This window comes from Carettochelys insculpta, chromosome 1, assembly GCF_033958435.1.
Source record: "Carettochelys insculpta isolate YL-2023 chromosome 1, ASM3395843v1, whole genome shotgun sequence".
NCBI lineage: Eukaryota > Metazoa > Chordata > Testudines > Carettochelyidae > Carettochelys > Carettochelys insculpta.
The window spans coordinates 218,948,712-218,975,679 of NC_134137.1; the positions used below are offsets into that span (position 1 = coordinate 218,948,712).

General features: G+C 43.5%; 2 protein-coding genes and 1 long non-coding RNA gene across 5 annotated transcripts in view; 2 read left to right on the forward strand and 1 right to left on the reverse strand.

Moving 5' to 3' along the window:
- The window catches only part of CMSS1 (cms1 ribosomal small subunit homolog), a 422,380-nt gene that overhangs the window by 147,170 nt on the left and 248,242 nt on the right, over positions 1-26,968 (forward strand). The gene's annotated exons all lie outside the window — the stretch shown is intronic.
- Positions 1-26,968, reverse strand: part of FILIP1L (filamin A interacting protein 1 like) — a 377,577-nt gene that overhangs the window by 144,102 nt on the left and 206,507 nt on the right. For both annotated transcript variants that reach the window (XM_074999501.1, XM_074999495.1), the window contains 2 exons: positions 10,886-11,156; positions 4,648-4,821 (listed from right to left, as the gene is read on the reverse strand). In XM_074999501.1, the coding sequence (XP_074855602.1) occupies positions 4,648-4,821; positions 10,886-11,140 (429 nt within the window). In that variant the 5' untranslated portion in view covers positions 11,141-11,156. The remainder of the gene's footprint in view (positions 1-4,647; positions 4,822-10,885; positions 11,157-26,968) is intronic.
- The window catches only part of LOC142015813 (uncharacterized), a 156,385-nt gene that overhangs the window by 81,319 nt on the left and 48,098 nt on the right, over positions 1-26,968 (forward strand). The window lies entirely within an intron of this gene.

The following is a 26,968-nucleotide window of genomic DNA, read 5'->3' on the forward strand; positions in this document are numbered from 1 at the left end:
TACAAATTCAGTGACATTGACCTGGAGTCCATCCATCTTTGAGCTTACATGCTCAATTCATGGGCAGATTTTCTAGATTGACCCTGTGGAGAAAATCTCATCGCAGCTTCATTTCCTTGCTCTCCCCTGACAGCGAGGACTCCATTCTGAAAGAGGTCTCCGAGAAGAGAACCTCTCTGCCTAACATGAGAGAATTGTTTGAGAAGTGCAACTCTAGCCCAGGCAGTTAATACTGGGCAATTTAATACTCCATTTATGGGCTGGAGTTGAAGCTGCAACTCTTTTCTGTCCTGTCTAAAACCAACAGGAATTATTTCTGATTACTCCAATCCTGTCTTATCCACCTTTGTTTGCACGGAGGGCGGGGCATTGGGAGGGGCAAGGCATTACAAGGAACAATTTCCCTGTTGTTTCCTCCATGTTTACTTCAGCCCACTGTCACCAGAAACAACCTAGTAGTCTGTCACAGGACAGCTACCATACTTTTCTTGGATCACAGTGGAAACAAGCTACATCTCATGTCTAAATCTACGAACACGTTCTTGAACAGGATCACAACTTTGTAGTTAGCAAACAATTAGGAGAATTGAGACCTATTTTTGACTTAAAGAGGCTAGATCAGTTTTTGAAATATGAGGAATTAAAAATGGAATCTGTTCAACGTTAGCAAACATGATCAAGGGAATTTTTCTTACTCTTCCTGTAAGGCAATGGCTCTTTAGAATCACCAGTTTCCAAACACAGTGACAGCTGCTTGATTGTAAGAGGCTTTCTGATATTTTAAGATGAAAATTAAAAAGTGTCAAGTCTGTTTCCTTTGAGAATTCAGGAATATACACTAGGAATTCTGGGAAGCTTCCATTCACTGGATAAGTGATAATTTTTTCACAGAACAACTTCCTCTGTCCTTGTCCAGAAGTGGTCCTGTGAAAGACTACTAGATTGTTTTCTGGTGAGGGTGGGCTCAACACAAAACACATGGACAAAACAGGATAGGAGTAATCAAAAAGGATTCCTGTTGGGCTTAGACAGGACAGAAACACAAACTAAAAAACAATGGAGCCCTTGAATGCTTTGGTAGGTGCTGGACTTGGTCTGAATAAAAATTACTTTTACTCTTAGCTACTTTTTTCATATTTTGATGTTATATGCCTACTGCTTTTCCAGTGATAAATAGTGTTTTGGGAAGGGTAGGGATATTGGATCTGAGTAGTTCCCATTAAAACCTAGCAAGGAAAAAAAATCCTTTCAGCCCTTCTTTTTATATCCCAATAAAGCAAATACAAAAGAAAAATAATCTTATTTTTAGTTCCTCTTTAAATATTAAAAATTGTGTTGTATATTTTGGCAATAGGAAGTAAAAACAAGCTTATCGTGCCTTTAAGTTGCGCAAAGCATAACTTCTAACTGGTCTCTCTGCTTTTAAAAACAAAAATCCTTCACAACCCAGGGAAGGCTAGTTTTTTTTAATCCACCTCATTCATAATCAGCCCCGCAAAGAGCAGGAGAGAGGTAGGTGCTGTTCTCAGCACTCTTTGGTGGTGAGTATCAGAGGGATAGCTGTGTTAGTCTGTATCTGCAAAAACAATGAGGAGTCCTGTGACACTTATAGATTAACCAACTTATTGGAGCATGGGCTTTCGTGGGCAAAGACCCACTTTATCTCATCCACCTATTTACCAGATGCATCAGATGAAGTGGGTCTCTGCCCATGAGAACTTATGCTCCAATAAATCTGTTAGTCTATAAGGTACCACGGGATTTCTTGTTGTTTTTACTCTTTTTGGTGGATTTCTTTGTTTACATGAAATGAATTGATGTCCTTGGTCCTGTTCGAGGTGAAGCAGTTGTCCAAGCACCAAAGCCCCAGCACAGTTTTAAGTCAGCTAAAAAAATAGTGTAACATTATGGATAGATGGAGTGAACCGTGAAAGAAAGTGTAGGAGCAGGAGTCCCACTAAAGGCTAGCCTACACTTCCACATTACATCAGTGCAGCTGTGCTGCTGTAGTGTGTCTGCTGATGACATGCTTTGGTGAAGGAAGTGTGTTCTGCCATCAGCATAATTACTCCATCTCAATGAAAGGTGGAAGGAGAGCATCTGCTGACATAGCAGGTGTAAACACCACTTTGTCAATGGAGCTTAGGTCCAGGGAAACTTTTTCACACCTTGAGTGACACAAGTTACATTGACTTGAGCAGTAGTCTAGGACAAGCCCTAAGATGCTTTGAGACCAGTCAGGCTGCATGAGGTTTCTCAGATTCTTCCTGATTAAAAAGCCAAGTTCCCTGCCACTACGTGCCACTTGGATTCTGTTCAGGGAAGGAGAACGTGTATTCTTCTTGCCCTTTGACGTGCTCTTAATCAGACTTAACATTTGAACCATGTCGCAGTTTAAACTGAATATGGGCATTCTGCACTTCACCCCCTGAAGATGTTGCTCTACTTCTCAAAACTATTTCATAGTTGTCAAGATGGGGAGAAAATGCTTAAGAGAAGCCAGAACATCAGGCATTTTGGACTCAGGGCTTGGTCACATTGCTAGGGCTACATGGGAAAAGTTCACAGAACCTTTTTTTTCCCATCATGGTTGTCCCTCACTTTTTGTACATATTTACAAAAAGCAAACAAAAAATTAAATTGTGAAATAAATAAATACAACGGAAAATATGCTGTGCACTCTGTCAATCATGTAGATAACTGACATTTGTGGGTCATCAAGGATCTGCATTATTTTTGCCGTGCTCACATTGTTTAGCTCTGTCTTTTTATAACTGCTAAATCCAGTGATGTTACAAAATCTTTTTGCTGCCATTAAGTGTTCAAAGAAAGAAAACCTTATGCAATATACCAGGCTACACTTAACATTTATGAGCTGCTTTGACTGTTCTTCAAATCATTTTCATTCATTCAGTCATTCTGGATAAAATGGAGAAATGGGCTGAGGTAAACAGGATGAAGTTTAATAAGAACAAATGCAAAGTGCTCCACTTAGGAAGGAACAATCAGTGTCACACATACAGAATGGGAAAGGACTGCCTAGGAATGAGTACAGCAGAAAGGGATCTAGGGGTCATAGTGGACCACAAGTTAAATATGAGTCAACAGTGTGGTGCTGTTGCAAAAAAAGCAAACATGATTCTAGGATGCATTAACAGGTGTGTTGTGAACAAAACACGAGAAGTCATTCTCCCGCTGTACTCTGCGCTGGTTAGGCCTCAGCTGGAGTACTGTGTCCAGTTCTGGGCACCGCACTTCAGGAAGGATGTGGAGAAATTGGAGAGGGTCCAGAGGAGAGCAACGAGAATGATCAAAGGTCTAGAGAACATGACCTATGAAGGAAGGCTGAAAGAATTGGGCTTGTTTAGTTTGGAAAAGAGAAGATTGAGGGGGGACATGATTGCAGTTTTCGGGTATCTAAAAGGGTGTCATAAGGCAGAGGGAGGGAACTTGTTCTTCCTTGCCTCTGAGGATAGAACAAGAGACAATGGACTTAAATTGCAGCAGGGGATGTTCAGGTTGAACATTAGGAAAAAGTTCCTAACCGTCAGGGTGATCAAACACTGGAACGAATTGCCAAGGGAGGTGGTAGAATCTCCATCACTGGAGCTATTTAAGAAGAGGTTAGATAGATGGCTTTCAGGGATGGTCTAGAAAGTGCTTGGTCCTGCCGTGGGGGCAGGGGGCTGGACTCGATGGCCTCTCGAGGTCCCTTCCAGTCCTAGTATTCTATGATTCTATACTCAAAGTATCCTATGATATATTGCCACCATGTTCTAAAATAAATTAACTTCTGCAATTGAACTTTATCTATTTTAGATTATAGCTGGAGATTTTAACCTTTGAGTTCCTGAAATAAGTACTGACCTTGTTCTTGACCTAATTGTCTGTGAAATGACCTCTGTATACTTGGCATGGTTTGGTTACACAGCCTGGAAAACACTTATTGGAAGATATCTTCTTCACTACTTTATAAGATAATAGTAATCTAAAATGAGCACTAAAATCATATTATTACCTTCAGTAATTTTAATACATGGTTAAAAGTCAGATCCTACTGTTCCTGTGCACTTGTAACTTCCACAGGGAGCATAGAGCATACAGGGATTCAGGGGTGAGACCTTACAACCAGTTCACACCTGGCACAAGCAGAGAAATTCACTTGAAGCTAATGGAGATGCATCTGCTTGCAACAGATGTGAATCTGGTCCTCCAGAAAGCAAACTGGTGCACTAAATAGCATAGCTGTTAGGCTAACTTTTAAAGTTCTGAATATAAATTAACAGTCCTTACTACCACTGCCCTTCTCTCCCCTCGTGAAACAAATAAGTATGAGGAAAATATGGGCTAAATTTATTGACTGCAAGGGAGTTGCACCTGCTGAATTTTGCTCAGAGAGGTTAAATTACTTTTCCAGAGTCATATTCCCAATTGCTGTGGGAGCCAAGATCAGAACTCAGTCTTTGCACCATGCTAAATCAATTAGATAATGCAGTTTTAAAAATTACAGCAAATTGTATTCTGTACTTCGCTACTTAGTTGCTCAGGCAGTATCCGTCTGGCACAGAAATCAATGCGACCTCTCCCATTGACTCTGATGCAGCATGTTAGTTGCTGTGTGTTAATATTGTATAATACTATGCCTACCTCTACCATAGGCTTTTCATAGATATCCTCTTGCCATTGTGCAGCCTTGGTTTGAATAGCATCTCGCTGGAGTGCCTCTAATACCTTTTTAGGAGTAACAAAGCCATATTGTGCTTCAAGCAAAGCCAGGTCAATTTTTTCAGCCTTAAGAACTCCTATGACTTCGTCTTGAGCCTGCGGAAACACAAAGAGTTCCAGTGAACTCATTTTATGTATTGACATGTTCAATGAACAGCTTCTACATTAACATTTGGCAATAGCCTTTAAAGTTCTTCAAATTATATGTTAAGAATCCCAGACAAAAGTGGTAAAGTGAACACAAAAATTATAAGAGAAATATTGGTCTTTGTATTTTCAAAATCCTATCCTTAATTTTTTAAAAAATAAATATATAAATCAGCATTAAAATAGTTTACTTAATTGAGTTTTTGTACGAACACATACTTATTGTACAAGAATTTAGACGAAAATGTAATTTTTGGTATTGGCATTTGGTTTTAGATTTTCATGTAGTTTTTAATGTACTTTGGAAAGGTGGATTCTATATTCACATGCTTATGAAGGCAGTTTTTGTTTCAACTCAGTCAGAGATAATCAGCTTCTATTGTTACATGTACATGTTTGTACATTGAAGCTAGTGAGGTACATGATGCAGAGGATGTGACCTTTCACAACATGCATTCCAAAAGCATGCAATAATGGCAGCATTTTAAAACAAGATTAATTGCCTTTAAAGCTGGCAGAAGTGACCTGTGTGTGTGTGTGTGTGTGTGTGTGAGAGAGAGAGAGAGAGACAGAGAGAATTATTATGTATAGCATGTGCATGTGAAATACTTAAGGCCAAGATTTTCAAATGTAACTAATAATGTTAGAGTTCTCAATCTTGTGTGCCCCCTCAAGGAACTTGAAAGAATCTTGAGCTACAGAAGGTCTTAAGTCTTGCTTTCTGAAAACTGGGCCTCTGAGATATTTCAGGCTGTCCACCCAAAAATCTGGTCAGGTTTGAAAATCTTGGCTGCATATGTGTACATGACTCATTCTCTATATGTAATTGTATGATTTTATATATATAGCATCCTTGCCAACATTCTCTTTCAAAAGAATGGTAATTCAGAAGAATGGTAATTCACTTAATAGTATGTTTGCATATGTTCCGGGACAAAAGAGCAGACACATGTACCATTTTTAAAGTTACTGTGTACCAAATCCCATTTAGGAAACATTCCTTGAATTTGTGCGTAGCCTATAAGCTACATCTACACTAGAGCGCTCTTTCGAAAGGATGCTGTTCGAAAGAGAGTAATCAAAAGACGCCCTTTCAAAGGGTAGCGTCTGCACACGGGCTGGGGCTGGTGCCATCGACAAGTGCCATTGAAAGGGGCCATCCAGGCTGTCGAAAGAAAGCATCTACACTCACAAATGCCCTCTTTCAAAAGAACGGGACAGGAAATGCTGCAGACGGGGTCACAGGGTGGCCAAGCCCTTCCTGGGCTGCAGCAAGCCGCTTGTTTAAAGGGCCCCTCCCAAACACCGCAGACACAGTGCCTGCAGGAACAGACATGGAGCAGCAGCAGATTAGCATCCTGATGGCTGCAGCAGTGGTGGCTACCTTACGGCTCCTGGCAAGGGAGCCCCCCCAAGAGGCAGAAGGAGATGCCCCACACCATGGGGTCCTCTGCCCGCCCCCACTGCCCCTGGGTGCTCCACCAACTCTGGAGCTACCCCACCAGCTCAGAGTGGTGGGAGCAAATGGTCATGGGGGAGTGGGGTCACGACTGGTGGTTCTGGAATTTCTGGATGAGGTGGCAGACCTTCCTGGAGCTGTGCTGGTAGCTATCACCTTCACTGAGACACTAGGACGCCCAGATACCACATGCCCTCCTTGTGGAGAAGAGGGTTGTGATAGCTGTCTGGAATCTGGCCACTCCAGATAGCTACCACTCAGTGGGACACCAATTTGGTGTGGGCAAGGCCACAGTTGGGGCTGTTGTGATGGAGGTAAGGAGGCCCAGGCATATACCCACCATGGTGTGGGGGGGCCTAGAGTGGGGCTAGGGGGGAGCCAGGCACTCCCCGCACACCCTCACGGGTGTCTGTGTCTCCCCCACTTCCTCCCCGCAGGTAGTTCATGCCCTAAATGCTATGCTCCTCCAGAGGGTTGTCTGTATTGGTGACCTGGACATGGCCATTGCAGCCTTTACCACACTGGGGTTCCTGAATTGCTTTGGGGCCCTTGATGGGACCCATGTCCCCATCCGTGCCCTGGAGCACAGCAGAGGCCAATTCATAAACAGGAAAGGCTACCACTCAGTGTTCTGCAGTCCATGGTGGACAGCTGGGGCTGGTTCCACGACATGTACCTGGGCTGTCCTGGCTGCACCCACGATGCACAGGTGTTCTGGAACTCAGGCCTGTGGCTCCAGCTGGCAGCAGGGACCTACATCCCCAAGAAGGAGATCCTGCTTGGCGACACCAAAGTGCCCCTGTGCTTGGTGGCTGACGCAGCATACCTGCTCCAGCCCTGGCTCATGCCGCCCCTATATGGGCCACCCCACGCCCAGCTAGGAGTGTTTCAACAGCCAGCTCAACTGTGCCCACCAGGTAGTTGAGTGCATCTTTGGCTGCTTGAAGGGGTGGTGGCGCCTCCTGGCCCATCTGGAGGTGGGGGTCCTCAACATTCCTCAGGTGGTGGGTGCCTGCTGCATGCTCCACAACAGTGTGGAGAGTAAGAGGGAGGCCTTTGTGCAGGGGTGGGTACCCGAGGCCGGCATGGTTTACCCCTAGCCAGTCACCATCTCTAGCTGCCAGGCCCATCAGCACAGGATCCATGTCTGGGATGCCCTGCACTATTACTTCAACCAGGGGCCCCAGTGAGTGCTGCCTTGGCAACCCTGGTGGGTCTCCCACACACTGCCCCACACACTGAGCTCCTGCTAGTAGGTGCATGAAATGGGGGTGGCCCCCGACCGGGTGGCTGGGTTGGGAGCCCAGGCGTAACCCTGCCGTGGCTCCTTGACCTTGTTTCTCACTTTGTCAGAAGTGTAGGCAGGGTGACCCTGGGTAGTCAGGCCCTCAGCCAGCTGGGCAAAAGCGGATGCATTCCGCTGCTTCGTGCCCATGACCCCAAGCACCTCCTCCTCCTGCCAGAGCCTCAGCAGGTCCCGGAGCTCATGCTCCCTCTGGGAGGGGGCATGCTTCCCCCCACCAGGCTGGAATCCTGCAAGCCCTGGATGTGCTTAGGGAGAGAGGGGGACCTGGGGCTGCTGACCTGCCTGGGTGCTGGCTATTGCTATCTGTCAGCTGCTTGGGGTGTCACTGAGGCATTCAGGGGCAGGACATGCAAGGGCTGCTGCCTGCACGCTCTCAGCTGCCTGCAATGGGGTTTATGTGGCCGTGCAGCTTTGAGAGCTGCTGCGCGCATAGACCACAGAGCCCCTCGGGCTGAGCAGCACATCTCTGCCTAACAGCTGATTGCTGCCATGGCAGACCCCACTCTTTTGAAAAAGCAGGATGCGGAGCGTCTACGCACATCCTTTTTCAAAAAAAGTTGTTGAAAGTGCGGCATCTTCCTTTTTCCTGTTTGGAAGAGCGGTTTCGATTCCTGCAGCACCTACCATTGATTTCATGTTCGAAAGAGCATGTGGCGTGTGTGGACGTGCCAAATGATACTTTGAATTGGGGCCTGCTGTTTTGAAAGATTTGCCTAGTGCAGATGCAGCTATAATGTTTGATAGATACCAAAATATAAGTATATAAAATAAAAGCAAATAGTCTGCCTTTTTAAAAATAAATTGTTTTTCCTTCATGATGACAGGTAAGAAGTCAGAAGGAGAGGAATGCGTGTTAATATTAATTAAAAATGTCAATAGGAAATACAGAAAGTCAAGTCACTTAAAATTGTTGTATGTGGGTTGAACCTCTCTGATCCAGACCACTCTCATCCAGCAGCTTTCTGTAATCCATCATGATTTTAATTAGCAGGACTATCACTTATCATGGGCATTACCAAATTTTCTGTGGTCCCATAAAGTTTGCTTACAGCCACCAGTCCTGGCTCCGTGTTCCGTGCTGTTGTTTATTTCTAATTGCCCTAAGTGTCATTCTAAGAGCCCACTAAGCAGCGAAAGTGTTGGTAAAACTGCTAGACAATATTGACCTCCTGTGGTTCGGCAGATTCTGTTGTTAGGCATCAGTCATAGAGAGGTTCAGTGCGTTTTAGGATTCCTACCAAAATTGGCAACCTTTTTAGACTGCATTCGATATCTCTGACTCTCACAACTTTAGTATTAATATTGTACTTCTGTTAAAAGTTCCAGCTCCTTGGGTCATGCGAGTCTCATGAAATAACAGCTTGAAAGAAAAAAAGAATTTCTAGCTCTTTTGGAGGTGGAGATAATCACCCAAGTAACTTCCTCTCAGAAAACAGAAGGCAAATAAAAGAGAAGATTAATAAAATTTTAAAATCTGATTTTCAAAATAATCTCTTGATTTTTGCGGACTGACTCATAATTTTTGAAGACTTGGAGCAGGCAATACTGTACACTGGCTGATCAGAATCTAAAAAATTCTGTTCCCATTTTTTCCTGCAAAAGTATTTTCTCTCTGACCAACAGGAACCTACAAATTATGCAGTGGCCCCAATAGGTTCATATTTTTAATTTAAACCCACTCAATTTTAAATATACTGAGAAAACTGGACTTTTTTTTAAAAAACAGACAGACATTCCTTTGAAATGTGTTTTCAGAGAGAGTGGGAAATCTGGGTCTTGAGTTACATTTAGAGAGAAGACAGGTAAATAGGAGACTTTATATGAAATAGCCTACTGTGTGTTTTGGGCCCAGAATTGGAGGAGGAGGAATTGCTATGAATTTTGCTCTGGAAAGAGCCAAAAAAACACATTTTACAAGAATTTAAATGAGATTTGGGAGGATGTTCATGTGTCGTTATGGCCAGGTGGCTACTTATATGTGTGAATGACCAGTTGGAAGAATCCCCACGCAGACTATGTATAGTATTACCATGTGTCTACATATACATATATTCATAATAAAAGTACTCACAAAGGTAATTCCCAGATGTTAAACTGTGAAACCATGTGATAAATCCATTTATTGTGCACCTTTGGCCAGTTCACCTGACCTCTGTTCCCATACATTCCAAACTCATGAGCAGTTTCAAACAGCTGTCTTTACTTTCATTAAATCACCCTGCCACAGAAACCTTTCCTTTTTTCTGAAAATACAGACTTCCATTCGCACTCCCAGATTATATTTGCTCTGGGTACGCAGCCGTAACCCCGGGCCATTGAGAACTTTTACATATAGAAAAAGTCACAGTTTTGAAAGCAAGAATCTCATGGCCACAGTGGAAACCAGCACTCACTCCTACCTCTGTAAGGCCTGATATAATGGATCTTTAGAGCTATTTTAAACCTATATAGGGCCATTTTAGTGGTTTTGTTGGTCCGTCTGAAAACTGTGCAGTTGGACTCTAACATTCCTGGCTTTACAGGAGGCATGCAAGAAATGGCCCTGATAAGTTTTTTTTTTTTTTTTTTTTTTTAAATTTCCAAAATAGTCCTAAAGTATTTATATAATGCATGTATCACATTCAGAATGCACAATGGGATGATGTGATATTAAAGCTTTGAGTTCTCCACAGGGATGAATTCATATGTTGTTGTGTACTTCCAGAGTAATGGGACCATTGAGCCACTCAGACATTTCTACCAGGATATCTACATATTTCAAATATTCTATATACTGGGACAAGAAGGGAAAGTCCAGGGCAGGGGTGGAGCGACAGGTAAAAACAAAATTATAATACATGGCTCAATGCCCTCCCCTTCCCTCAGAGCCAGGCGCTCCCATCCCACTGGTCTAACCCAATGCCTGGGACTCACTGGAGCTGCCGCCACAGTTACATGTTTCTCCCTCCAAACATGGGGGTGCATGTGCAGAGCAGAGGTGAGCACACAGCTCAGAGCAGATGCTGCATTTCAGTGCTAAAAGAGCCTCATGCAGCTCGAGAGCCGCAGGTTGTCCATCCCTGCTCTAGGATAGGTTCTGGGTTGGGAGCTCTTTTCTGCTTTTTAGATGAATATATGTTCTTACAGTGTGTATTTGTACACCTGCCCCAGTTATAATAAGCATACTGTATAAAAAGGAAAAAAGCATATATTTAGAATAGATTATGCAATGAACCTACAATCTGGAACATAAAACAAAAAAACTGTACCTGTAATTCACCCTCAAGCACACTAAGAAGAAATAATAGGTCATCTCGAGAGAGGTCATCTTTCTTGGAATACTTTTTTTGTTTTTTCTCAGACTCAGGGCTCTTTAGGATAGTACTAGTATCTTTTTCCTTTTGGCCCCTTTTCATGTTTACTCTCCCAGCGTAAGCAGTATCTTCTCTATCCTGGTCTCTTGGTCTTTGCTGGTGCTGTTTCAATTTGGTTGGACTTTCTGTGCTGTTACTTCTGGACCGCATTTTTAGGTCTTTGGAGCTGGAAGGAGTGGGAGAAAAGTTAAATATATTAACCATCATCGAACAGAGAATTACTGCTGGTGGCATTCATTTCAGAAGAGAAGGGACACAAAAGTCAGAATATTCCACTTAAGTGGACCACAAATCCTATATTAATGGTATAAATGGTCCATAAGTAGACTTACCTAGTCTCCTGGTGTGTTGGAAATAAACCAATCTATAGACAAAAAGTTAGACAAATTCACATTGGGGGAAAAAAAAAAGGAATAAGGGCAGGGGACTGGACTTGATGACATCTCAAGATCCTTTTCAATTGTAGTATTGGGTGTGATAGGATGAGGTCACAGAAGACCCCTTGGGATGTTTCCCAGTGTGCTGATCATGACACTGATGCCCACCTTCTTGTTGTCTGGGGCTTCCCACCACCCTGTCCTGCTGGGACAATTCCTCTGGTCATCCCCAGACAAGGCACAGAGTTAGAGTTACTGCTCCCCTGCAGAGCAACATTGTTTAGTCACAGCTCTGGATGGATGCAATTCTAGGGCACAGCAGTAGGAAATCGATTCCTAGAAGGGATCAAACCCTGAATAAATCCATCTGTCTCTGTGTAAAAGATTTGCACAGGGTGGGCTCATTAGGTAAACCCCCTTCATCAAAGAAAGGGAGATGGGCACAGCGGTAGCCCTCCCAAGGTAATACCAGTTTACAATGGGCTTAATTATAAACAAAAGAGTTTATATTGAGCAAATCAGTAGGATTTAAGTGGTTCAAAGAAAACAGGCAGATTGACGTAAATTACCAAATTAAATTAAAAAACACAAAGAGAATTCTATTCTTGTGAGTTTTTATCTTAACCAGAGGTTCCCAACCTTTACATTAGTGCAGACCAATCACCCTCCCCAAACCATTCGGAAACCCCCCCCCCCATCAAAGCCAATTCTAGCTGCTATGTACACTTCATTAAATAAGAAAGGAAACCACAAAATAGATTGTTGGACAGCAATTAATAAATTATTAGATGATATTTAATTTAAAAAATAGATTTTAACTTTGCAATTTATTTAAAACTTCTATGATGTTTTATTTATCTTTTATTTCTTTCTTGGATCTCCTGCAATATCCTCATGGACCCCACGTTGCGAAATACTGCCTAAAGAGTTGCCTTTGTATAAGGTGAAATCTTCAAGTCAGAAATGATCTTAGCTGACCTAGATCTCCAGTAAAGTTCTCTTTTGTGAATTCCATTGTTCTCTTTTGTGTAAAATTATTGTCCAAGATGCAGACAGTTACATGAGTGAAAGCCCTTGTCCCTGTTCTTTTTAGGCAGTCAGGGATTGCCTGCTCTGAAAGTGACAGTAAAGTTCTTCAGTAACAGAGAGGAAGCCGTGCTAGTCTATACACTATCAAAACAAAAAGCAGTCAAGTAGCACTTTAAAGACTAGCAAAGTAGTTTATTAGGTGAGCTTTCATGGGACAGACCAGTCTGAAGTTCTTTGATAAAGTTCTTCAGTAACAGAGAATAATTTGATAGGGTAAAGTTCTTCAGGTGTGGATTGGCACCAATTAAAGGTCCTTTGTTGGCTAAGTACTGCTATCCCCTTGGGAGCCAGACTCTCACAACAGGGCAGCCACACCTCCTGTTGAGGTTTTCACAAAGGCAAACATTTGGAACACAATCAAAACAAAAAGCAGTCAAGTAGCACTTTAAAGACTAGCAAAATAGCTTATTAGGTGAGCTTTCCTGGGACAGACCCACTTCTTCAGACCATAGCCAGACCAGAACAGACTCAATATTTAAGACACAGAGAACCAAAAACAGTAAGCAAGGAGGACAAATCAGAAAAAGATAATCAAGGTGAGCAAATCAGAGATATGTAGACAATGCTTACCAATTCAACTACAAAAATGGCACATGGCCAAAAACAGGCTGTAGAGATCCAGCAGATCTCATTGAATATGATAGATTACAAAAGATATTTTGTCAAAAGTGTTCCAGGGCTGCTGATTACAGCTAAATAATAGTTCAGAACACTGAGAGCCAGGACTGATGGTTGGAAACAAACTTTATGGGACCACAGACAACTTAATCACACCAATGAAAAGTTGTTTTCTGGCTGACTAAAATCATGCCAGACTATGGATGTTGTCGGTTGAGAGGGTGCCAGATTAGAAAGGCTTGGCCTGTATAGAAAGCCTGAAATGATTGGGGGTGGGGGGAGCAGCTTTTTTAGTATGGCCATTGATGTCCCTGCATTCAAGAACCAAGTAGTTTTGCAATTTTTAGAAAACCACAAACAGCTTTGAATTTTTAATTTACCTTTGTCTCTTCATTTCTTTTGCTGCAATTAACCAGGCTGTGTCTAGGAAGCATCCATCTCGCAACTTAGTGAAGCTTGGTTTGGAAAGGTAACTTTTGTCTTTGACGTTCCGCAAGAATTTTTCTTGTTCTTCTGCACTGAGCCGTTTGAGATAATAACTCTGTCATGTTGTAGTCCACCCTCTCGACCTCTGTGAACTACCAAAGCTTCACAGTTCAGCCACTCTGCCTGGCAAGATGCACCTTCATGGACTGTTCCAAGAGGAAGTGATTCAGGGATGAACTTGTGGTTCAAGTTCTGGATGGGTCCAACAAGCAGGTCCAGCACCAAATAGAAAGGGACTTATAGTTAGAGGAAAAGCAGTGAGGGGGAGGCAAGAAGAAAGGCAGAGGGTGGTTGCACAGCTTGAGGACAGGGTTTCAGCATGGGAGCATACATTTGCTTTGTCGTTCCGGGAACGGGAATGGTGGCAAAGGGAAGCAGCTAGTGCTCACCAGAAAGTGCTGTTTGAGCAGCTGATAACACTAATAATTATGAGTACTGGGTCCTTCTGCATCTTCCACACCCTGACAGCTTGGAGATCTCCATGGCTGCATAGCCCAGGCAAGCAGACCCCAGGAACAGTGGGATAGGGCAACATTGCCACATCATTCTTCTGTATTGCTCTGTCCCCAACAGATGCTTCCACTCGCTCCCTGGCACTAAGGCTATGTTTAGGCTGCAGAGCTGTTTCAAGATACCGAGGTATCCTTAAGTAATAACTCCACATCTAGGAAATGTGCTTGGCATTTTGAAATACTGGGTGCGCTATTTGTTGGATCCCTCTACCCTTCACTGAGGGAGGAGTAAGGATGCCCTGAAATAGTCCAGTATTTCAAAACTGACTCAAAATAGGATATGCAATTCAGCAAATTGTTTCTTATTTTGAATTAAGGGCACCTTGTAAACATAGCCAAAGTGTATAGCAAATAGGGAAAGCAAAACATGCCACACTAGAGAGTTTCTCTCTTGCACGTGGCTTATTTAGATGCACTTATTCATGCACTTTGTTTTTGTTATTTATTTTGTTTTAATATTTTCTTGTTTTGGTGTGGTAATGGCAACCTGGTCTACCCAGCCATAAGTAAATGTTTATAAAACATGTTTATAAATAAACCTTTTTATTTATCAAGAAAGTTTATTGGTATCACTGCACCACATCACACTGTGTCTACACTACAAAAATAACTTCAAAGTTGCTTATTTTGAAGTAAGCAACTTTGAAGTTGAGTGTCTACGCCCACCCTAGAAGTTAAACTTCGAAGATGGGCACTACTCCATTCCTGAGAATGGAGTAAGGACTTCCAAGTTGGGCTCCCTTACTTCAAAGTTAAGTAAGTAAGGGAAAATGTGTGTGGACTCTGTCCTGTCTACTTCAAAGTTAACTTCGAAGTTAGTTCCTAGTGTAGACACAACCGCAATGTGCATTTCAAATAATAAACACGTTGTCAGGGACAACTAGAGCCAAGTATGCAGGCTATTCCATTTAGTTACATCAATCCTGGTCCTGGGTGGATATGGGGTGTCTGGGGTAGAGGTAGTACCTTTGATTCTCTGACAGCTGCGCCTTTTCAGGTGGACGGAAGCACTGGTCCTCACCTACCACTCAACTCTCACTGTTGGCTCCTAGCAGCTGTTGTGCATTACGGCAATGCCATCCCCCGGGCAACTGCGTCAGCGCACAGGCGAAACACAGTGAGGGGGGTCTGGTCTGTTTCATGTACTGACCTTATGAAGGGACTTGTACCTTCTCCCTTCTAATGCACAGTCTCAATGGCGGACCAGGAGGTGTGGTGCTGCAAATCAACAATTCCTGTGAAGACAGAGGAAGAAGCCCCACTGCCTTGTGGGTTATTCTGCGAAGGAGTAAACCCTGACAGAAAATCCGGAGGGGAGTCCTAAGGCAGTTCTGTGTCAACTTCTGGCACTGTCCCGGCAACTCCTGCAGCTGAGCTGGTACCAAACGTAGAGGTTGTCCTTTCCTTTGGACTATATCAGTAAAGCTGAGAGGGGGGCCTAGTGTCTGGGCAGCTCAGGGTATCCATAAAAATTGCCCAGGCTTGCGCCTGGAGAGGTACTCCAGCATTGCTTAACAGCGTTGAACCAACACGGGAGGCATCAGATACCGGTTATAAGCTCTTGCTCGATCGGCGTAGAGAACGAGCGCCAGGGGTTGCTTCCGACAGTGGGAGAGATCATCGCATCTCATTGGACAGTCACTGCCCGCCTTAAGCTGGGTACTGTCTTGCCACAATTCACTTGCCTCACTGGGTGCATGAGGCTTAAGGTTCCCAAACCTGACAAGTGGCTGAAATGAGCACCAGACAAACCGAAAAGGAAACCATCAAAGTTTCAAGCTTGCTTGTTGGAATGTACGGACCACGTTGACCGGTTTGACTGAAGATCTTCAGGACATCAGCAACACCCGAAAGACCACTGTCATCAACGAGGAACTGAAGAGGCTCTAAGTTGACATCGCCACTTTGCAGGAGACGTGACGCGCAGCTTTGGGATCCCTAAAGGAAAAGGACTACACCTTTTTCTGGCAGGTCAAAGCCCAAGAGGAACCCAGGGAGCACGGTGTGAGCTTTGCCATCAGAAACACCCTTCTGCAAATGGTGGAACTAGTCACGGGCGGATTAGAAAGACTCCTTCAGATCAAACTTCAACCTGCGCCGCTCCCATCCACCTGATCAGTGCTTGCTCTCCAACCCTGAACGCCACACCAGAAGCAAAGGACAAGTTCTATGATGAGCTCAGTGCTGCCATAGTGCAAATACCTGCTCGTGACCAACTGTACCTTTTGGGTGACTTCAGTGTAAGAGTTGGAGCCGATCGTGACTCATGGCCCTCTTGCCTAGGTCACTTTGGTGTGGGAAAAATGAATGACAAGGGACAGCGTGTCCTTGAACTTTGCACGTACCACAATCTGTGCATCACAAACACATTTTTCCGAACCAAACCACAGCACAGAGTGTCATGGAGACACCCACACTCGAAACACTGGCACCAATTAGACTTGGTCATCACCAGATGTGACAGCATCAAAAATGTCCTCCTGACACGCAGCTACCATACTGCCGACTGCGATACAGATCATTCGCTAGTCTGCTCCAAGCTGAAGCTGAGACCCAAGAAGCTGCACCATTCTAAACCAACTGGAAGGCCCCGCATTGATGCCAGAAAGATGGCAAACTCAGAAAAAGCTGAAATGTTCAGAGAGACCCTTGAGGAGAATCTGCGCTGCAGCCCTGGGGGTGTTGATGCAACATCCAGATGGCAGTATCTGAGGGACACAATCTATAATATGGCCTTGTCAGTGTTTGGAAGAAGAGCTGGAAACACAAATGACTGGTTCAAAGCTAACTCTGATGAGAAGATTTCAGTCATTGAAAAGAAGCGCACTGCACTTCTGGAGTATAAACACTCACCCAGTCAGAGTACTCAGTAAGCACTCAGAGTAGCCAGAAAAATAGTACAGCAGGCCAGGCGCCGTGCCAACAACTACTGGCTTAAGCTATGCAGCAGCATTCAGACCAGTGCTGACTCTGGTAATCTCAGGGGAAAGTACGAGGGCATAAATAAGGCAATGGGACCCATCCAGGACAAGACGGCACCTCTGAAATCCAAATCTGGTGAAGTCATCGCTGACAAAGCCAAACAGATGGAGCGATGGGTCGAGCACTACTCCGAGCTGTACTCATGCGAAAACACTGTGGTTGATGCAGCCCTCAACGCTGTCGAGCTCCTGTCAGTCATTGACGAGCTGGACCAGGAACCAACTGTGGCCGAATTGAAGAAAGCTACTGACAGCACTGCGGCAGGAAAGGCCCCAGGCCACGATGGAATACCACCAGAGGTAAGCAAGTGTGCCTTGGACACCCTCCTGAAACCCCTGCGTGAGCTGCTGTGCCTGTGCTGGAGAGAGGGTGAGGTTCCACAGGATATGCGGGACGCCAACATTGTAACCTTGTATAAGAACAAAGGAGACAGAAGTGACTGCAACCATTACCGTGGATTCTCCCTCCTCAGTATCACGGGTAGATTGTTCGCTCGTGTCATCCTCGGCAGACTCCAGAAGCTCACTGATAGGGTGTATCCTGAATCCCAGTGCGGATTCCGCGCCGAGAGATCTACCATTGACACAATCTTCTCCCTGAGGCAGCTGCAGGAGAAATGCAGGGAGCAGAGGAAGCCACTCTGTCGCTTTCATCGACCTGACCAAGGCTTTTGACTCGGTCAGTAGGGATGGACTGTTTAAATTGCTCCATAAGATAGGCTGTCCACCACGGCTACTCAAGATGATCCAGTCTTTCCACGAAGACAGGAGAGGAACCATCCAGTATAATGGCACATGATCGGATGCCTTCAGCATCAGGAGTGGCGTCAAACAAGGATGCGTCCTTGCTCCGGCATTCTTTGGGATCATCTTTGCACTCCTCCTGAAGCATGCCTTTGGATCCTCAACAGAGGGCATCTTTTTGCACAGAAGATCTGATGGGAAACTGTTTAATCTTGCAAGGCTGAAGGCTAAGTCTAAGGTGCGGGAAGTGCTCATTAGAGACATGCTGTTTGCAGATGCCGCTGCTCTAGTGAGACACACGCAGAAGGCCAGCTTCAAAAACTGCTGGATCAGTTCTCCAAAGCATGCGGGGACTTCGGGCTTACCATCAGCCTAGAGAAGACAAACGTACTTGTTCAGGACATTGCTGAACCTCCATCAATCAGCATTGACAATTACATGCTAGATGTCGTCCATGAGTTTACTTACCTTGGGTCCACCGTCACCGACACCCTGTTGCTGGAGTCTGAGCTAAACAGGAGGATTGGAAAAGCAGCCACAACTCTGTTCAGACTTAGCAAGAGAGTGTGGAACAACAACAAGCTGTACGCTAACACCAAAATGCAAGTCTACAGAGCCTGCATCCTCAGCACGTTCCTCTACGGCAGCGAGTCTTGGACCTTGTACGCCCACCAGGAAAAGAGGCTGAATGTCTTCCACTTGCACTGCCTCAGGTGCATTCTTGGGATATCATGGAAGGACAGAGTGTCCACCAGCTCCCTCCTTGAGCAAGCTGGAATCCCAACCATGCACATCCTCCTCAGGCAGTGGCGGCTCCACTGGCTTGGCCATGTCCACAGGATGAATGATGGAAGGATCCCAAAAGACATCCTGTACGGTGAGCTAGCCTCTGGCAAAAGACCTCCTGGACGCCCCCAATTGTGCTACAAAGACGTCTGTAAGAGGGACCTCGAGGAGGTAGACATCGACCCAGATAGTTGGGAAGAGCTGGCAGACGACTGCAGCAGCTGGAAGCAGGAACTATACAAGGGCCTTCAGAAGGGCGAGATGAAGATCAGACAGCTGGCAGAGGAGAAGCAAGCCCCTAGAAAGGACAGTAAGGACCTGCCAGACACTCACTACATACGCAGCAGATGCAGCAAGGACTGTCACTCTCGTGTGGGCCTCCACAGTCACAGTCAACACTGCAAATGACAATCTTAAATGGAGTTACGAAGGGCGCGATCCATAGTCTATGCAGACTGAAAGATGCCTTGTAGCTTGGACATCAATCCATACTGTGAATCACCCTCCCTCTCCCATTGTTTATGAAGTTAAGGCAGAAGTCAGCAACCTTTTGGAGGTGGAGTGCCGAAATTTGATCCTTTGACCTCTCTGTACGGTCTCAGTGCTGGTGATACTGTTGAAAGTCACTGAGAGTTCTACTTACAGCAACTTCATTAATGAATAAATTAAGACACTGAGCTTTACTGTTCAGGTGCTGGTTGGTAGTATTAATTGGCCTTTTGTTAATCCACGGGCAGCATGGTTTTGAGCTAGCTCCCGTCTGCATGAGGGAGAAGGGATGGGGATGAGCTCTCGCCTAGCATGCTGACCCCTGAGTTAAGGTTTGAAAAAGAAACAAAACGTCTCATGTCCTGACTTGCTGTTTAGTCTGTAGTGGATGTTCTGGGCTGCTTTGGGTCGCTGTCCATGTTATAGCTGTGTGTGAGATGCCAAATGAATAATTGTTCACGTGGATTGCTAGGTTACACACTGAGTGAGTGAGTGTTTTGTCACCTTTCAGATTTGGTGATCATACTATCAGTTGATTTTATATGCTGAAACCCACATCTGTGACTGGTGCAAGAACCACCACTGGAAAGGGTCAAGTTTCTGCGGACATTGTCCATTTTTGTGCGGCAGACAAAGGACTACTGCAGGCGTGGGAAACATAGACTTTAGCCACCCGTCATCTTGAAATTCAGCCCTTTCTTCTCCAAACTCTCAGACCTTCCTCTTGCAACATGGCCTAGTGGTTACACTTCTCAGTGCTTCTGACAGTTTAGACTGGCCACTGACTGCAGCATACTACCCTGTACCACCGCACAGACAGTTCATTGTGGTGCAGACCTCACTGTTTTTCTGTAAGGTTAGTCAGCTTTCACATGGTTCCAGTGTAACTTTTATAAATCAGAATAAAGTCATTTAAAACTTTCCACTTGTGTTTTTTGCCTTTTTACACAAAGCAACATTTTCCACCCACATGAAAGTTAAGGAACAGAAGGAGACAACATTTTAATAATACCATGAAGTTTCTGGAGATGAGCAGTCTTAGGGCACTCTAAAGCAACAATCATCTCTGCAGGGCCAGGACTGAACATTAGGTTAATGAGTGGAAAATCTTTCCTTCTGTGTATCCGTCTCTTACAAAACACTGTAATAGCCACATTGAGAAGACCCATTTACACCAGAGATGTCTTGCAACATGGTTAAAGCACTCTTCTCCCTTGTAGCAGAGATGGTAGTTCATCATACCGAAATAACATTAACATCCCCTATAATTGGAAGACAGAGCTCTGAATTATACCACTTTTCACGTAAGCTTTCGTGGGCAAAGACCCATGGGCCTTTGGCCACGAAAGTTTATGCTCCAAAATATCTGTTAGTCTATAAGGTTCCACAAGACTTCTTGTTGTTCTCAGAGCTGCAGACTAACATGGCTACCTCTCTGATACTTGTCACTTTTTGCAGTGTGGTATTCCTGTGAGCTAACTCAGGCTCCACATTACTCTGTACCAACAAGAAAGGTGGTATTAGCGCAGAGGGTAACAGCTGCTAGCAGCTGGTTAAGAAGAGAAGGAAACCTTAAAGCCACACCATTTTGCATGTTGTGTTATTATTTATCTTTGGTAAGTCACTCATTAGAGATCAACAGTTCGTGTACCATCTAGCTACAACATTACAATAGATACTGGTGCTTGCTACCTGTTAAGCTTGTCATAATTCCCATGTGGAACTCTTATTGGCCAGTTAGATGATCTGTGCCAGTTTACTTGCCAGCTGATGATGCCTTGTCTGCCTTCTTGGTAGTGTTTGCACAGGCATCTTGGTGTACGTGGCAGGAGATGATAATAGACTTTCTTACCAGATGCAGTGCAGCTCTGTAGACCCTGTTGCTGTCACATTGTCAGAACTGAATGAGTGGGTGTTGAATTTCAGCATTTCTCCACTTCCCTCCATCCCTCCCTCTCTCTGCAGCTGGAAAGCCAAAGTTTCAAGGAAGTAATTTCTTCAAATAGGTTTAAGACTTTATGATCTGTTCTCCTTAGGGGTGGGGTCCTTTAATTTATTTTAGTCTCCTAACATGAATGTTCTTTTACATTTAAGAATGAAATCTTAGTGGTGGGCTAATCTGTAGGATCAAAACATGCCCTTAAGAGCCACAGTAACAAATGATTGAATGTTTCTGTGACTTTAATTTGGTCTCCACCCTCTCAATCATACTGTGAGGGAGATGAAACTGTATTTGTCTCTTTGGCAGCAGCGAAGAAGCAGGTGTCTCTGAAATCCCCACTGTTTTTGTGGGAAGGACTGACATATCCTGCAGAGATGACTTCACCACAGACACCGGAAGATTTTAAGAAATATCCATCTTCTTTTTCTTTTTCTTTTCCCATCAGTATTTTCTCTCTTTAGCCAGTTATTGACTTACGAGCTAACAAAATCACTCACAGGAGCAAATCATTAGTCCCATGGTATGGATCCTGTATTGTTGAGAACTTGATCTTCCTTCCAAGAGTCCATGACTAAGCAAGGAATTACTCATTTCTCTTTTGAAACCTCTCTTATTTAAAGGGATATGGTCAAAACCAGAAAGCTCTGTTCTTCAACATCTATCTTATCTGGGAGTTCTCAAAGACTCGTCAAATATTTCCTTTCCTCCACAGGGTCTGCAGGATGCAATTAGGTGTCTTGGAGATCCAGAAGCAGGACAGGTCCCTCACTTGCTCCCTAGTGATCCTCTTGTCATGCTATCATAAGGGAGGGGGAGCCAAGCTGCTCTCATAGGGAGAGTGAATAAGCATACGAGGTTGCTCTCTGTAATAGAGTCTTGTTAAAACTTGGGACCCCCTGACTCTAGCTTCTCAAGAACTTTGCAAGTGCAGTTGTTGCACAATTTAGGAGAGTAGTTATTCAAACTGGGCAAGACTCAGGCTCCAGTAGATCATGGCAAAGAGAGAAAAAGAGCACCTTTAAAGGTAATTTTTGTGGTGGAGGCCTGACGTGTTCTTTCAGTTGACTAATGTTTAGTTTTGCCATCTCTTTGTCAGGGTCGAATGTTGCCACCATATATGTGGAGTACATCAGAGAGAGTTCTTCCATAGCAACGTACTCAGGGTAAAAGTGGTATAGTGTACTCTTCTCCCCTATAAAAATGAGTTACTTCATCACTATGCCTTGCTGTGATCTGACAGCATGACTTTGGAGGCCAACACACACCTGCAAAAGAGCACTTAAAGCAAGGATCAGCAACCAAAATAGCAAGAAGAGCCCTTTTTTTCCCCCCCCAAACACAGTAGTTTAAGAGCCGCACTGCATGTAAATATGAGATGGTCCTTAATAAATAACATCAAACCGTACTTTTTGTAATTCCAATTACAAAAAGACACAATGATTTCTAATGTGATAAATGTTTTCTGCAGGATGTTCACAAACTTCTTACATGTTCTCTTGAGGTTGCATTTTTTTGGTTGGATTTCTCATTGCAGATGAGGCATAAAGGGAGCCCAGCCAAACTTGATATAAATGTGAAGGACTGAGTCCATTCAGTTTGAAATTCTCTGTTCTTGTCTTCCATTTTCCTCTTTTTTTAAACCATTCCAACCCCACTTTAATTGTGCCAATTTTATTTCCAGTTTAATTTCAGTTTTCTTTCTTAAAATGTGTGTTGTTTCACGAATGAATGCTGCGAGTTTCCTTTTCAAAATCAAGACTTTCTTAGCAACACAATAAAAACACAGAGATAGGATCGTGTCCAACAGTGCACTGCACATATTAAAGGGGGAATTATCCAATGTTTTGAGATCACGTATAGTTTGATATTAAGTATGAGTTCATTTTGGACTCTTAGATGTTCACCATTTATTGAAAATAATCAGAAAGTTTTTTGTTTTTCTTTTGATTTGTTTTTGTTTTGATTTTTTTTACTTTGCAGTTATACTGGCAGACACAAAAATGTGCTGAAATAGCCACATGTGGCTCTGGAGCCACATGCTGAAGATCCCTGTCTTAAAGCATGTCTCCATAAAAAGCTCTCCTAGGCTGATGGGTGGACTTGAGTATTTGCTTCAGTCACGTCCCAGAGAAGCAGGTTGTCAGTGGCACAATTCAGTTTAGCTTTTGTGCCTTCTCTCTCTTTTTGTTAAGGTTTTGGAGAGATTGGGAAAGGTCTAGAAGGATCATTTGAATATTATACTGTTTCACTGTGCTGAATTGACACAAGAAGCCATTTTTTAAAACCAGAATTCTGCAGATATTGTGCGGCTCCCGTAACTACTTTTCAGTCTGGTATCTTGCTGTTTATTTTGAATTTATGATTTTCAGATCGGGGTCTCCAGATCTTTCGTAGTGTGGACCACATCTTGATGGAAAGATCGCCTTCTGGATTATGATACCATGAACAACCTTTCATTGTATTCACACTAATCTGTTCCGTTCTGAGTCATGACCACATGGGCTATTTCTTCTGTTCACAGTGGCATTCTTGACACAGCTACAGCAGTTGCTTACATAATAAAATGATACTAGGAGGTAAATGTAATGTATTTTCAGCTTCATATAGTTGAATTTAACAAATGGAAACAAGGAGAAGCGCCAATACCACGTGTCCGGTAAGCTCTCTTCATATCGGTAGCAGGTGCTTTATGGCTCACCAGTGGCTTGTTGATCATAGTTTGAGAGCCCCTGATTTAGAAGCAATTTTTGTTAATATTGTGGCTTGAGACTCTTAAACGTGTATTCACAGCACATAGCACTCCAAAAGCATGCTACAGTTACCTGAAACACACTTTAAAGTCTATTCACATTATCAGATATGTTAAGTGCTATTAAGCATTCATATTTATTTGTTTCTGATTGGTTGAAAGAGACATGTTTCCATTCAGTGACTACAGACCTCTTTAGATCAAGCTTCACTAACAAAACTGTCCTGCCATTCACAATGTATAGCATCCTTATGTGGCCTGAAGCCTTTGGCCAAATTCAGAGATGAGTCTAAGATTGTGTAATCTATACCTTTTGGGCTCTCCTTTGGGTACGTCTACATAGCAGCTGGGAAGTCTAAGTGGGATGGGGCTGTAATGGGGATGTATGTGCCATCTATTGCCCTACTGCAGTTAGGAAAGCCCTGGGCAGGAAAGCCATCCACTCTGGCCTGTACGTCTCCTAGGCTCACAATCTTCCTGAGGAGATGCCGACAAATTGCATGGGCCACCTCCATCACCATGGACCCCACTGTAGATCTGCCAAACTTGAACTGATTTGCCACTGACCAGTAACTGTTGGGGGTTGCAAACGTCTACCGTGCAATTGCCACTGGCTTGTGATCTGTTAAAGCCTGCTTCATTTTGGTGTGGCTTTACTTCAGGGCAGTAGTAGTAGTATAACTTTTGGGAGAGGGAGAAGGATTGCTTTAGGTAATATTTCTCTTCCCTGTTCTCCAAAGTGGGGAGGTTCATTTAACTCTATCCAATTGCTTATGAGATACCAATGTGTGGAGGGAATGTTTTTATTTTTTCCCCCCACTGTTTAAATGATACACCTGCTTATTTTATATTTTTAAATGGTTTATTTTCTAATACTTCGAACTTACGCTGGAACTAAGTCCTCAGTGAGGATAAGTAGTTTTGACATGATTCCACCTTTCAGGGAATGGGAAGAAAGTATTTGTATTGAGACTGGCTAACCTAGTGAGGAGGGCTTTAAACAAGGTTTGACAGGGACAGGAGACCACAGCCCACAGGTAAATACAAAACCTGGAGACCTGGGAGTTGGGTTGGAAAGGGGAGGGATCATGGGCTATAAGAGCAGAGGTAAAAATGGGAGTAGGCAGAACTGGAAGGCAAAAGCAAATCAATATCTTAGATGCCTATATACAAATGCAAGAAGTATGGGTAATAAGCAGGAAGAACTTGAAATCCTAACACACACACACACACACACACACACACACAAAACTATGACATAATTGGTATCACAGGATCTTGGTAGCATAATACGCACGATTGGAATATTGGTACAGAAGGGTACAACTTACTCAGGAAGGATAGGCAGGGTAAACAGAGAGGAGGTGTTGCCATATATATTAAAAATGTGCCCACCTGGACTGAGGTGGAGATGATGTAGGAGACAAGATGTTGAGAGTCTCTGAGTTAGGTTTTAAAAGGGGTAAAAAAACAAGAGAGATTTCCTATTGGGTTCTACTACAGACCACCTAGCCAGGCAGAAGAGGTAGATGAGGCTTTTTCTGAACAACTAACAAAATCATCCAAAACACAGGATTTGGTGGTGATGGGAGACTTCAACTATACTGACATATGGTGGGAAACTAACACAGCAAGGCACAGACTAAGCAGAAAGTTCTTGGACTGCATGGATGACAATTTTTTATTTCAGAAGGTGGAAAAAGCTACTGGGGCAGGGAGAGCAGTTCTAGATTTGGTTTTACCAAATAGGGAGGAACTTGTAGAGAATTTGAAAGTGGAAGGAAGCTTGGGAGAAAGTGACCATGAAATCATAGACTGCATGATTCTAAGGAATAGTGAAAGGGAGAACAGCAAAACAGAGACAATCAATTTCAGGAAAGCAAAGTTTTGCAAATAGAGAGCTGATAGGTAAGGTCACATGGGAAGCAAGACTAAGAGAAAAAACAACTGAAGAGAGTTGGCAGTTTTTTAAAGGGACATGATTAAGGGGCCAAAAGCAAGCTATTCTGCTGCAGAGGAAAGATGGAAAGTATGGTAAAAGACTGCCTTGGCTTAGCCAGGAGATCTTGCATGATCTCAAAATCAAAAAGGAGTCATATGAAAAGTGGAAATGAGGAGAAATTACAAAAGATGAATATAAGCAAACAAGACATACGCAGGGGCAAGATTAGAAAGGCCAAGCCACAAAACAAGTTTAAACTAGCTAGAGACGTAAAAGGTAACAAGAAGTCATTCTATAAATGTATTAGAAGCAAGAGGAAGACAAAGGAAAGAGTAGGCCCACTACTCAGTGAGGAGGGAGAAACAATATCAGGAAACTTGGAAATGGCTAAGGTGCTTAATGACTTCTTTGTTTCGGTCTTCACCAAGAAGTCTGGTGCAGAAAAATGCCTGACATAACATATGCTAGTGGGAAGCTGGTAGGTTTAGAGGATAAAACAAAAAAAGAACAAATTAAATATTACTTAGAAAAATTAGATGTCTGCAAGTCACCAGGGCCTAATGAAATGCATCCTAGAATACTTAAGGAGCTGATAGAGGAGGTTTCTGAGCCTTTAGCTATCATCTTTCAAAAGTCCTAGAAGTCAGGAGAGATTCCAGAAACTGGAAGAGGGCAAATGTAGTGCCTATCTATAAAAAGGAAAAAAAAGAACAACTTGGGAAACTACAGACCAGTCAGTTTAACTTTTGTGCTGGGAAAGATAATGGAGCAAATAATTAAGGAATTCATCTGAAAACATCTGGAAGAAAATAAGGTGATAGGTAGCCACCAGCATAGATTTGTATAGAACAAATCCTGCCAGACCAATCTGATAGTTTTTTTTTTTTTGACAGGATGACAAGCCTTGTGGGTAAGGGAGAGGCAGTGGATGTGGTATGCCTAGACTTTAGTAAGTCATTTACCACAGTTTCATAGGGTCATAATTCAAAATTATCTGGACAAAGTGGAGGAATGGTCTGAGGTAAACAAGATGAAGCTTAATAAGGACAAATGCAAAGTACTCCACTTAGGAAGGAACTATCAGGTTTCATACACACAAAATGGAAAATGACTGTCTAGGAAGCAGTACTGCAGAGAGGGATTTAGGGGTCATGGTGGACCACAAGCTAAATATGAGTCAACAGTGTAATGTTGCAAAAAATGCAAGCAAGACTCTGGGATGCATCAACAGGAGTGTAGTGAGCAAGACATGAGAGGTCATTC